The sequence below is a fragment of the Palaemon carinicauda genome, chromosome 21 (genome assembly GCF_036898095.1).
Source record: "Palaemon carinicauda isolate YSFRI2023 chromosome 21, ASM3689809v2, whole genome shotgun sequence".
NCBI classification, from domain to species: Eukaryota; Metazoa; Arthropoda; class Malacostraca; order Decapoda; family Palaemonidae; genus Palaemon; species Palaemon carinicauda.
The window spans coordinates 122,808,468-122,822,645 of record NC_090745.1 but is presented as its reverse complement, the minus strand read 5'-3'; the positions used below and the strand labels follow the sequence as shown (position 1 = coordinate 122,822,645).

The 14,178-nt window shown below is 39.6% G+C and overlaps 1 protein-coding gene across 1 annotated transcript; it reads left to right on the top strand.

Moving 5' to 3' along the window:
- Positions 1-212: 212 nt before the first annotated feature.
- On the top strand, positions 213-11,568 carry Rrp40 (exosome complex component Rrp40). The gene is made up of 2 exons (XM_068344440.1): positions 213-322; positions 10,610-11,568. The coding sequence occupies exons 1-2, from the start codon at positions 312-314 to the stop codon at positions 11,331-11,333; spliced, it is 735 nt and encodes a 244-aa protein (XP_068200541.1). The 5' UTR covers positions 213-311; the 3' UTR covers positions 11,334-11,568.
- The last annotated feature ends 2,610 nt before the right edge of the window (positions 11,569-14,178 follow it).

The window sequence follows — 14,178 nt, the reverse complement described above, 5'->3', positions numbered from 1 at the left end:
AAATTCCTATTTTCGCTCAAATTTTAATATATTTGATAATTCTACAAATCTTAACCCAAACGCAACCACTCCCTATTGGGTAGAGATTTTAATTTATAAAGAATTCATTTGTAAAACAATTTTATACAAATTTCAGAAATAAAAATTAATTATAACTATATAATACTAATTATCAGATTATTTCTTACTTTATTTTTCATTAGAAATAAAATCATAAACATAATGGCGTTATCAAAACATTATTCTATCTGGTAGAAAGTTTATCCTTACAGAGCAGCAACTATAAACAAACAGACTAAATACACGTGAAAATGAATTACGAGTAAGTGTAATTGTTTGTGACATTAAAAACATATTTACGTTATTTTAGCCATTGTTATTACTGTTTAATTAAATAATTTCACCAACCGTTAGAATTGGGTAGGTCGTATTGAGTCATTTTGGTAAGATTTGATTAGGGGCTATAGTAGGCAGCGAGTTTACTGTAAGCTTTTAACGTATCAAATGGCCTAATCTAAGCGGTAAAGTTTTACTGTATTACAGATTCTGATTTCGAATTGAAAATATATGTTTTCACGAGTGTCATTTTCGAAGAATGCAATTTTTTTCTATAAGAAATAGTAGTTTTTTCCTAGGTTACACTGCCCTGTAATACAGTAAAATTATACCAAATAAGCTAGTTTACTGTACGATTTTATTGTAGCAAATAGCCAAAACTAAGCTTCAAATGCGGTTAAATCACGTTATTTACTACAGGAAAACTCATATTTTTCAACTTCGGTTAAATTACGTTATTTACTTTAGGATAACACATATTTTCTTTTCGAAATGTTTCCCCGACCATAAATACAATTCTACCGTAGTATATAGCCTAAACTAAGCTATATTACTGTAAGCTTTTATCGTAGCAAATACGTACCCTAAACTAAGCTCCTCTCGTGAAAGCGTAAGCTTACTCTAATTTGCCATATATAGGATGAATAGGAGCCTTGTAATTGGATGGGACAATATGAGTAAATATTTGGGTAATATGTATACTCAATTTTTCTTAATGAATCGCATTTGCACAGACTTGCAGCGGTGCCCTTTTAGCTCGTTAAAGTTTCCTGCTATCTGATTGGTTAGAATTATCTTGTTCAACCAATCGGCGATCAGGAAACATTTCCGAGCTTAAAGGACACCCATGCGAGTTAATGCAAATCTGCTTCACTGAAAAGAATTGACTTTAGGTGGTTGGGTCGCTATATTTTTGTTCGCCAAATTTTCCCGAAATGAGCTTGTGCGTGTAACGCTACATGTACCGCTTTCCATAACAGAGGAGAAATAAGATAATGCTTAACTGCGAGCAAACCGAGCCATGACAGAGCAGAGTTCAGTAAGTGAATAATTAGCGTTAGTTCATTAACCAATATATTTGTAGATACAATTAAATATGGGCGACAGTGAACACTGATAGGAACGATCCTTGTTTTTTTCAATATTAAACTTACCCGATAATCATGTAGCTGTCAACTCCGTTGCCCGACAGAATTCTACGGGAGGGATACGCCAGCTATCACTATACTAGAAGGGGGTGTACTCACAAGCGCCACCTGTGGCCAGGTACTACAGTACTTGTTGTTGACGCCACCTCACTTTTTCCTCTGTCGTGCTTCCGGCAAGACGTTCTGGGATACGCTTATGATTTTGGAGTATTGTTCACGGTTTGGTGAAGTATTTCTCTAAAATTTGCAGCTATTCGCTATACTAGAAACTTCTATATTAGCTTAGTTAGCTTTTGGAATTAATTTTATTAGGTGACGAAGAGAGTATGAACTCTCTTTCACCTTTAAATGGCCGACCCTTCCCTTAGACGGAAGTGTTGGTGTCTTAGAGAGTATAGACTCTCTTTCTTAATTTTGCTTAACAAAAGTTATAGATTTATTTTATATCTCTCCGCCTTTTATAGGCCTCTTCGATTAACTTCCTTTTATTATAAAATTATTAAAATTAATTTTTATATATTCGACCTTTCCTAATGGTAGGCGGTCTTTTCTTGTACCGAAGTTAATTAACATTGAGCCCGTCATTTCGGTTTTACCTGTTAACATATTATGCTATTTTAATGTTTTTGAAAGAATTTCTTTGATAGTCTCGTACTGTTTTCAAAGTTGAACTAACGTTTTGTTTTGTCTCTGCAGTTGTTGACGTTTCAGAACGTTCAACTTGCGCTCTATCGTTACGATAGAGAGAGAATTTTCACGGTGTCACGTTGCAGTAAGAGTAACCGTGTCTAGCGTTTTGTTCATTCTTTCTTAACTTAATGGTTTTAATTCTACAAAGGAACTTTTCATTTTGGGAAATTTTTTCCTTTAACAATAATATGTTTTAACGATATATATGATTGGGCTCTTCTCTCAGGTTCTAAGTCAAGAGAGAGAGAGATAGAGACGGAGGGAGAAAGAGGAGGATAAACGTTTCGTTCAAGCGAGTAACGTTGTTATCGTTTTTGCTCTTCTCCCTAGTCTCTTTAGGGGAAGAAGGTAAACGTTTCTAGAGTTTTTCTTGTTCTCAAGCTTTATGCGGTGAGAGATTTTAAACGTAGTTTATTTGATCTAGTGTTTAGTCTCTTTCCAGCCACTGAATTATTTATCTTTCATTAGATTTTTCTGTTACATTGTAATTCTGTTTTCGCAATTACTAACTTTTGAGAAAGGATAGAATTGCGTGTTTCAGGTACAAACCACTTAAAGTTTCGAGTTCAGTGAAATAAGTGCAAACAGAAAATCAAAGTGATAAGTGATTAGCGCAAAGTGTGTCAGTGTTGTGCGTGAGGGTACTTCTGTGCGTGTCAGTCGTCCTCCCAGTCCGGGACCTCTTGCAAGCTCCCAAGCCCAGGGGAGAAGCAATGTCGAAGGGCAAAAGGGTTCGGCAGGCCTTGATCGGCGCACAGAAGTATCCTCGGTGGTTGCGGGCGTGTCTTAAGAGACCGTCACTCCCACCCGCAGACGATTGAGCCCTTATTTTGCTCGTCTGCAGAAGAAATTTTCGGGGAGAAAACGCTGGTCTCAGGTCTCAAGACCTCTTAAACGTAAAGTCCAGACCTATGCCAGACATACGAAGTTAGAGTTCAACAACCCGGATGCAGTCATTGGGTTAGCTCTGACTCTCCTCAGTCTCAGGTGACTGCACTCCGCCTAAGAGGAGTAAGGTTCTGACACAACAGATCTCTGCTGTTAAGTCTTTACCTCAGCAGACCTTAGTGTCTGCCGACCCCAAGTTGACTCTACTGCAGTCCATGCAGTCACAACTTTCAGTCTTGATGCGTGAGTGTCGGGCTGAGAAGGTTGCGCCTCCGCCTCCGCCTGCACTCGCTCCGCCTGCGCTCGCTCCGCCTGACCGCAGTACCGCCTGCCAGGCGTACGATGTTGAGCCACGTTCTGAGTTTACTGTTCCCAGTGGTGTACAGCTCCCTCCGCCTTCCTTAAGGCAACCTCAGCAATGGGATCAGGAGGCTTATACCTCTCTTCCTCCGCTTCCACTTGCTGCTCCACCATTGATGCAACTCTCGGTTGAGGTACAACAACCTCTCCCATCCATGAGTCAGTCTCCTCAGCTCTCGCTGCAGCGAGCTCAACCCTCCTCAAGGCAAGCACAACACCTTAGCCTTGCGCCTCAGGAACCTCAACTCGCGAGACAATTACAGTACTGCTCGTTCCTCAGGAACTTGCTACTGCGCATCCGCCAACCACTCAGCAAGCGCAACCCTTGAGGCAGCAACCTCATGCTATGAGTCAGCCACCTCAACGCATGCATCTGCCACTTTCTCCTCAACTTGAGAAATAACAAATGACAATAATAACACCTCATTACTTTCATACTTGCATTTGTAATCATATACATGTATGCCTACACAAACATTATGATAATGGAGGTTATTTGTCTTACTTATATAAAAATATATATGTATTCCTTGCAATATATTTTTAACAATATCGCAAAATATGGCAAAATATCTTCAACAAAAATGAATCATGAGTTATGAATGTAAGGTAAATATTATGTTGATATTAAAACCCCATGCAAGCATGCATGAAGCACTCTAGCACTGGTCATGGAATTTCTGAGAAATGTTAAACGCCATGCAACACGCTCTGCTTACCTTACAGCATGCTCTACATACAGCATGCTCTGCATACAGCATGCTCTGCATACAGCATGCTCTGCATACAACATGCTCTGCATACAGCATGCTCTGCATTCAGCATGCTCTGTATACAACATGCTCTACATACAGCATGCTCTGCATACAACATGCTCTGCATACAGCATGCTCTGCATTCAGCATGCTCTGCATACAACATGCTCTGCATACAGCATGCTCTGCATACAACATGCTCTACATACAGCATGCTCTGCATACAGCATGCTCTGCATACAACATGCTCTGCATACCTTACCGCATGCTTCTCAGTCATTCATCTTTGGTTGTTGCCAACTCACTAGACTGTCAAGCAGTTTCATAATGTTGCCTTCTAGTCTGCTGCTTTTGCACCATTGAAACCCTCACTGAGAGAACTTAACTTTTCTCGGATATGGTCCCTGTAGATGAGAAAGTGCTTTTCTCCCTCCTTCTGATATTCCCTTGAGGACTCTGTCATTTGGAGAGGAGCCTTTAGCTGCGTAGCCTCCTATGGACTTTTATTTAAGCATAACATGCTTCCAGGGAAGGTAATGGTTCCATTTCAGTCACTAACCCCGTCTGTTACCACACCTGCTCCCATAGACCTTGAGCTGTGTTGCAAGACATACAGTCCAAGCTTAGTCCTTGTTAAAGGATTTTTTGTTTACGGAGTCAGTGTGTCACTGGGAAGACGTTCAACAACCAGCAGAAGTGACTTGTTGTGACGCAGTGCGGCAACCTCAGCAACCCGATAAGGAGTTGTCTGTACGACCCAGACAGTCTAGACAGCTTCGGGTTGTCACTGTACTTCCTCGCTTCCCCATGGTTGACAGTTCACAGACTGTGCAGCAGTACCATGATCTTGTGTCCGGCTCCGTCAGACGACTGGCTTTTAAGAGCTCCCACAAGTCGTCGCTGTCTGGAGATTCTCAGATGGACTATGGATCTGACCAAGGAACTGGGCCTCCTGGTCAATTTTGAGGAGTCTCAGCTCATCCCATCCCAGACCATTGTCTCCCTGGGTATGGATCTTCAGAGTCGAGCTTTTCGGGCTTTTCCGTCGGCCCCAAGGATCTTCCAAGCCCTAGAATGCATCCAGAGCATGCTGAGAAGGAACCGATGCTCAGTCAGGCAGTGGATGAGTCTAACAGGGACACTTTCATCGCTGGCCCTGTTCATCGTGTTAGGGAGAATCCACCTCCCCCCCTTCAGTATCATCTAGCTGCTCACTGGATAAAGGACATGACGCTAGAGACGGTCTCAGTTCCTGTTTCCGAAGAGAGGAGGTCTTCTCTCGCGTGTTGTAAGAACAGCTTTCTTCTCAAGGAAGTCTACCTTTGGCTGTTCAGAAACCCGACCGCCGTCTCCTCTCGGACACATCAGACACGGGCTGGGGTGCGACTTTGGACGGACAGGAATGATCGAGAACATGGAATCAGGAGCAAAGGACACTTCACATCAATTGCAGGAGTTGTTGGCGATTCTTCTGGCCTTGATAAACTTCAAGTCCCTCCAGCTTAACAAAGTGGTGGAGGTGGACTCTGACAACACCACAGCCCTGGCTTACACCTTCAAGCAGGGAGGGACTCTTTCGTGAAGTTGTTCTAGATCGCAAGGGACCTCCTCATCTGGTCTAAAGATCGAAAGCTCACGCTGGTAACGAGGTTCATTCAGGGCGGTATGAATGTCATGGCAGATCACCTCAGCCGGAAGGGTCAGGTCATCCCCACAGAGTGGACCCTTCACAAGAATGTTTGCAGCAGACTTTGGGCCCTGTGGGGTCAGCCAACCATAGATCTGTTCGCTACCTCGATAACCTAGAGACTCCTATTGTATTGTTCTCCGATTCCAGACCCAGCAGCAGTTCACGTGGATGCTTTTCTGCTGGATTGGTTCCATCTCGACCTGTATGCATTCCCGCCGTTCAAGATTGTCAACAGGGTACTTCAGAAGTTCTCCTCTCGCAAAGGGACACGGCTGACGTTGGTTGGCTCCGCTCTGGCCCGCGAGAGAATGGTTCTTAGAGGTACTGCAATGGCTGGTCGACATTCCCAGGACTCTTCCTCTAGGAGTGAACCTGCTACGTCTACCTCACGTAAAGAAGGTACACCCGAACCTCCACGCTCTTCGTCTGACTGCCTTCAGACTTTCGAAAGACTCTCAAGAGCTAGGGGCTTTTCGAAGGAGGCAGCCAGAGCGATTGCCAAAGCAAGGAGAACATCCACTCTCAGAATCTATCAGTCTCAAAGGGAAGTCTTCCGTAGCTGGTACAAGACCAATGCAGTTTCCTCAACCAGTACCACTGTAACCCAGATTGCTGACTTCCTGTTATATCTAAGGAAAGTAAGATCCCTTTCAGCTCCTACGATCAAGGGTTACAGAAGTATGTTGGCAGCGGTTTTCCGCCACAGAGGCTTGGATCTTTCCACCAACGAAGATCTACAGGACCTCCCTAGGTCTTTTGAGACCTCAAAGGAACGTCGGTTGTCCACTCCAGGCTGGAATCTAGACGTGGTCCTAAGGTTCCTTATGTCATCAAGATTTGAACCTCTCCAATCAGCCTCTTTTTAGGACCTCACATTAAAAACTCTTTTCCTCGTGTGCTTGACAACAGCTAAAAGAGTAAGTGAGATCCACGCCTTCAGCAGGATCATTGTTTTCACATCTGAAACGGCTACATGTTCCTTGCAGCTCGGTTTTTGCTAACGAGCTTCCTTCACGTCCTTGGCCTAAGTCGTTCGAGATCCCAAGCCTGTCCAACTTGGTGGGGAATGAACTGGAGAGAGTACTTTACCCAGTTAGAGCTCTTAGGTACTATCTAATAAGGTCTTAACCTTTACAAGGACAATCAGAAGCCTTATAGTGTGCTATCAAGAAACCTTCTTTTCCAAGTTCTAAGAACTCAGTTTCTTACTATTCAGGCTTCTGATTAGAGAAACACATTCTCATCTGAAGGAAGAAGACCTTGCTTTGCTGAAGGTAAGGACACATGAAGTGGGAGCTGTGGCTACTTCAGTGGCCTTCAAACAGAGCCATTCTCTGCAGAGTGTTATGGATGCAACCTATTGGAGAAGCAAGTCAGTGTTCGCATCATTCTATCTCAAAGATGTCCAGTCTCTTTAAGAGTACTGCTACACCCTGGGACCATTCGTAGCAACGAATGCAGTAGTAGGCGAGGGCTCAGCCACTACATTCCCATAATCCCGTAACCTTTTAACCTTTCTCTTGAATACTTTTTATGGGTTGTACGGTCGGCTAAGAAGCCTTCCACATCCTTGTTGATTTGGCGGGTGGTCAATTCTTTCTTGAGAAGCGCCGAGGTTAAAGGTTGTGATGAGGTCCTTTAGTATGGGTTGCAGCCCTGTATACTTTAGCACCTTTGAGTTGATTCAGCCTTCCAAGAGGAACGCTGCGCTCAGTAAGGAAGACGATCTTATTAAAGGCAGAGTAACGGTTCAAGTCGACTTCCTTACCAGGTACTTATTATTTCATTGTTATTGTGGATAACTGATTATATGAAATACGGGATACTTAGCTATCCTTTAGTCTTGTACACTGGTTTTTCACCCACCCCCCTGGGTGTGAATCAGCTACATGATTATCGGGTAAGTTTAATATTGAAAAATGTTATTTTCATTAGTAAAATAAATTTTTGAATATACTTACCCGATAATCATGATTTAATTGACCCACCCTTCCTCCCCATAGAGAACCAGTGGACCGAGGAAAAAGTGAGGTGGCGTCAACAACAAGTACTGTAGTACCTGGCCACAGGTGGCGCTTGTGAGTACACCCCCTTCTAGTATAGTGATAGCTGGCGTATCCCTCCCGTAGAATTCTGTCGGGCAACGGAGTTGACAGCTACATGATTATCGGGTAAGTATATTTAAAAATTTATTTTACTAATGAAAATAACATTTTTATGCTAACAGCAGGACTGGTGCCCCAACGATCTACACACATATCGCGCAATATTCTTAATTAAATTAAGTGTTACAGGTGTATTTATTTTTCAAATTTTAGAAATTTAATATTCCAAAGGTTATGATTAAAAAACTGCATTTTAAAAGTAAAACAAGCATAACCTAACCTAAGGTTCCCCACTTAACCTAACCTAGGAGCCATTTGCTTACCTACTTGCCTACCCGAGGGCAGGAATTAGACTGCCATATCCTTACCTTACCTAAGCCAAAGTCTCAACTCTGTGTTTGCTGGCCAACTATCACTAACTGTCCTATTGGTTCACCATCTGAATGTACCACTACCAATTCCTGTTCTGTTGTTGGCACGCCATCTGAAATCTTTGATAACAATACATGTTTTTAAATTGAACATACTTTCACCATTAAACGTGCGCCAATATCACTTACGATCATGCATCATAATAATAGCTCCCTAGCGTCTATATTTTTGTCATCTTCAAGGAAGGTAGATGATCGTTTCACCGTTATTCACAGATCAGAACTAATAGATGATGGGTGGTTGGGAGGGGGGGGAGCATTCAGCTGGAAGGGGCCATGCGATGAAAATGTTCTCAGCTGCTCTGAGCTACCTTAACGAATCCTTGGTTTTAAAGGTTAGACCGATACATCAGATAAGGAATGCTGAACCATATCCTCTTTTCTTGAGAGTCACCCCCCCCCCCCCCCCGACATCTTATCGTGACCAACCAGCTCAAAAGCGTCTGAGATCGAGTACACTCGTGCATCCCCCACTCAAGAGACAAAGGTAATCTAGGTGAGATCATGCAGAAAGTCCTGATTATCACAGGATTCAGCTTATTGCTATGCCTTGGATGAAAAGGAGGAAAACCTATGTAGCCATTACCTTCTTATTAGGATTGATCGTAGCACTTCAAATTGCGATGAATTGCTGTTGATAAGAGAAAGAGTAAAGAGTTCCAGGGTAATTCCTAAACAAGAACCAACTCACGATACAGGACTTGGTCCAGATCTCTTGTGTTCCTTCCAGCTTCGCTAGAGATTTAAATACAGTACAGTATTGTATACTGTAGTAATCAAATATTGCCAATGGATTTTATGTGGTTAAATGGGATTAAATAACAATTCCATAAATAATTAAATGAAAAGTAAATTAGAATAGCTTCATGTCAACAAATACGTAATGTATCCATCATGGATGATAAAATTGGTGGGAGCACTGAAATGGCTCCTATAAAAAAAGGTAAGGACCATTTTACGAATGAAGAATAAAATGGTATTAATTTACTTGTTATGTATCATCTTAGTGCCATATCATAAATCACTATGAGCAGTGTTTTTCCTTCTACTTAGGCTATTCTTGGGACTAGGCTCATCAATGCCCATCTTGTATTTTGTTAATTTTTTACTCTGGTTCTTAGGTAAATCTTTTATATGTTTTAACAATTAAATAGACATTGACACTAGGGGAAACTGGCTCTGGATTTAATTTGAATAAAATAAGTAAGCTATTTGTGTCAACAATACTCAGGAATATAATAGAAGTAGTCACAAGACAATCACTTTCAAATGTGAGCTAAACGTTGAAGACGTCATTGCTGAAGAAAAATGTTGGGCTGAGGTGACAAGACAGGTTAAATTGTTGATGAATCATATTGCATTGCACCACCCTGTTGCACAGAAATCAGAGCATGAAGCTTTCTCACTATAATTCAAATGCTGTACAAGAAAATTTCAAGATTAGAAAAAGATGATTTGTTCTGTAACTGGAATACAAAGCTATTTATTGAGGGGTATTACTTTCTGCGAAGCTGAGAGTAATACCCCTAAGTAAATAGCTAAGGTTTGTATCGTTGGGAAAAATACAAATTATCTACGAATTTGTCCTGCTATAAATATAATTTATTAACCCTTTTACCCCCGGGCTATTTGGAAATTTCCAACCCTTAACCTCCAAGGGGTTATTTTTTTCCCAGCACATTTTGCAGTATATTTTTTTTAAATTGCTCTAACAGCCTTAATTTTTGTCATAGAGAGGTCAGGTTGGTCTCATTCTCTTGGAAAATGCCTGAATTTTTTCAAAAAATTATCAAAAATATGAAAAAAAAATTTTTTATAGCATTTTTTTGCAAGGACGTACCGGTACGTCCATGGGGGTAAAGGGATGGGTTTTGTGAAACATACCAGTACGTCCTTTGGGGGTAAAAGGGTTAAAATAACATTAAAGAATATTTTAGATATGAACTTTTGATGTCTCATCTCCATGTTTGTTGAAAGAAAATGCAAAATCACCAATTCAAAGTTATTTATAAAATATCAAATGTTTTCCAAATTTGATCCACTTCATAAAGATGTGGAAGAGGTTTCAAATGCTTTTTCTCTTTAAATATGTACTTCTACCTCATAATTTATTAATACTTTAGTATCGTATTGCTCAGACTTTTTTTTAGGATGTTAATGTTATATAATTTTTAAACTGTTCATGTCATTTCTTTTTTCTTTTCAGAAGTAACATTGAGAACCTCTACGTAGTTCTTCCTGGAGACAAAATTCTGGAGTTTGATCCGGAGAAAGACAGAGATCGAATCTTCATTGGTCCGGGCCTCAGGTGGCAAGATAATGTTGTTCGGGCAACTAGGCCTGGCGTCTTGAAAAAGAGTGACAAGCAACTCTATTATGTGGACACACACCAGAAACGTTACATTCCTCAAAAAAGAGAATTTGTAATAGGAATAGTGTTGAAGAAGAAAGGTGACAATTATATTATTGATATAGGAGGTAGTGAATATGCAACAATCTCTTATCTCTCTTTCGAAAATGCTTCCAAGAAAACTAGAAAAGAGATGAAACTAGGCGACCTTCTTTACGGACAGTTACTAGTAGCTAACAAGGACATGGAGCCCGAGCTGGTATGCATCGACGTTTACAATCGCGCCGTAGGTATGGGGGCACTCCCGGAAGGGGGCTATATGTTTACAGTTCCTCTCCACGTTGCAAGACAGATTGTAGATCCTGAGAATCCATTCCTTCTCACTATTGGGAAGAAGATCAATTACACTGTTGTTGTAGGTTTCAATGGAAGAGTGTGGATAAAGGCCAAGAGTCAAAGAGAAATGGTAGCCATCATGAATGCTTTTACGCTTCTGGAAGTGATGCCTCTTGAAGAGGCTGTGGAAAATTTATTCAAGTTTCTTAATTCATTCTCACCTCATAGGATAGAGGAAGTTTGAGGGTAGATAGCTGTAATTTTATTACAAAAGGAACTTTTATGAGAGGGATTTGTAGACGATAAAGTATTGTATTTTTTAAATGTCAGTGGTACCACTAATGTTAAGACTTTATAGTGGTTCTTATTTTTGTGTATTTCCTACTTTCTTGTCTTAAATATAATTTTTCAGTATCATCATCATATACTGTAAAGAATATAAAAAACTTAAAAATCAGCCAATAAAATTGAAACATCCAATGTATATTCATTGCCATTAATATTTTTTTTGAAGGGCCTCATTATCAGTGATACATGACCACAATATTCTTTTTAAACTACTAATACAGTACAAGGTTATTTTACTATTTTCAGCAAATAAATTGTAATTGTTAGCTATATCAAATTTTGAGATGTTTTACTTTTGCACGAGACAACAAATTTCATTTGTAACAAATTGCATTTAGTGACACAAACTGTAAAACAATTTAATTAGAACATAGACGGCTTATAATTCATTGACTCTTAGCCAATGCTAAATCTAAAGGAAATACAATCCTAATTATAAAAACAAACTTGAAAGGGACATTTTACAAAGGTTTAAAATGAAGACCACTCAAATACCTTAATACAACATGGTGGTTTTACAATAATAAATGACCTGATAGTATCTCAAACCACCCTGCTGGTAGCTATATCCAAACCAACATATTGCAAAAGTCAACATTGATCAGTATCTCAATGGGTGGCTGGTGTTTTGGCCAATCTATTACCACTGTATTAGGTTTGACGGTTGAAAGTGTCAGTTAAACAAACAATTGGACATTGTTACGGTTCATTTTCCCTTTGCCTACACATACACTGAATGTTCTCTTCTGTCCTCATATACCTGACAACACAGATTACCAAACAATTCTTCTTCTCTCAAGAGATTAATTACTGCACTATAATTGTTCAGTGGCCACTTTCCTCTTGGTAAGGATAGAAGAGTCTCTTTAGCTATGGTAAGCAGCTCTTTTAGGAGAAGGACACTCCAAAATCAAACCATTATTCTCTAGTCTTGGGTAGTGCCATAGCCTCTGTACCATGGTCTTCCACTCTCTTGGGTTAGAGTTCTCTTGCTTAAGGATACACTGGAGCACACTATTCTATATTATTTCTCTTCCACTTGTTTTGTTAAAGTTTTTATAGTTTATATAGGAAATATTCATTTCAATATTGTTACTGTTCTTAAAATATTTAATTTTTCCTGTTTCCTTTCCTCACTGGGCTATTTTCTCTGTTGGAGCCCCCGGGCTTATAGCATCCTGCTTTTCCAACTATGGTTGTAGCTTAGCAAGTAATAATAATAATAATAATAATAATAATAATAATAATAACAATAATAATAATAATTAAAACCCAACTAGGCGAGGCAAGGTTAGGATGTACCCATTTTTATTTGAAGCAGTTATGGAGAGATCCAAAATACTTTACCTGGTCATCAAAGCCAAGTTTAGGTAAGTATTTCAGTAGTGTTTTTTGGGCTCAAGCCATGTCGTCCTGATGGAAGGTTCCTTCAGTAGCTTCCTAAGGGTATATTTGACTACAGTGGATATTCCCAGAGAATTAAACTAAAGGTTATCACAGAATTCTAACTTCTGGCGCGAGTACCCTAAAGGTTTCCCTCTAGGATATCGTATATCAGCAGGGGACGCATGCATTAACACGCCACATAGCTATCTGCACCCCATATAGCGTTAATGCTTCGATGGGGAAAGGTGCCGGGATAACTAAGTAGTTTTATTTTAATCTTAAAGATGGTTGACCTTCAGGTCAGTTAGGGCAAAATGTCCAGAGCAAAGGTCACATAACTTAGGGGTTCGGGTGGGCACAAACTCTTAATTGGGTAAGAAAAATCTTCTTGTGTGAGGCTAGCTTTAGATTATCTGTTTTATATACGTATATAATAGGAACAGGGCCAAGCCATCTGGGTAATGCTGAATATGCTATGTGAGATAAAATGCTTTAAACCCTTGTCAATTTCTCTTATGATGGCATGAATTAAACATATTATTATTATTATTATTATTATTATTATTATTATTATTATTATTATTATTATTATTACTTGCTAAGCTACAACCCTAGTTGGAAAAGCAGGATGCTATAAGCCCAGGGGCCCCAACAGGGTAAATAGCCCAGAGTGGAAAGGAAACAAGGAAAAATAAAATCTTTTAAGAACAATAACATTGAAATAAATATTTCCTATACAAACTATAAAAACTTTAACTAAACAAGAAGCAGAGAAATGAGATAGAATAGTGTACCGGAGTGTACCCTCAAGCAAGAGAACTCTAACCCAAGACAGTGGAAGACCATGGTAAAGAGGCTATGGCACTACCCAAGACTAGAGAACAATGGTTTGATTTTGGAGTGTACATTTCCGCTCTTGTGTTTTACGAGTGCATTGGAAACAAAGCTCAAGTATGTTTTACTAATATATGATAGGGTTTGGTAAACTAAAAGACATTAATTGGTTTCAACAAAATGAATAAAAACTGGCATATTAAAAGAACTGCTGGGAATTATTGTTATACATTTCTGTTTATACACTACTAATGAACATTTACAGTTTTTTTTTTGCAAAGGAACGAAAACTACCTGTAATTATCAAATACATATGGTATAAATGTTAGGAGTTGTAATTAACGAGGTACATATGCAATGACATCAATTTAACATTTTATGTAGGCCGAAGGCTATCTGTGAAATACGGCGATAAATACCCGTAGAGTATTTTTTACAGATTTTCTTTATTTAATTGCCATTACAGTATTATTATTATTATTATTATTATTATTATTATTATTATTATTATTATTATTATT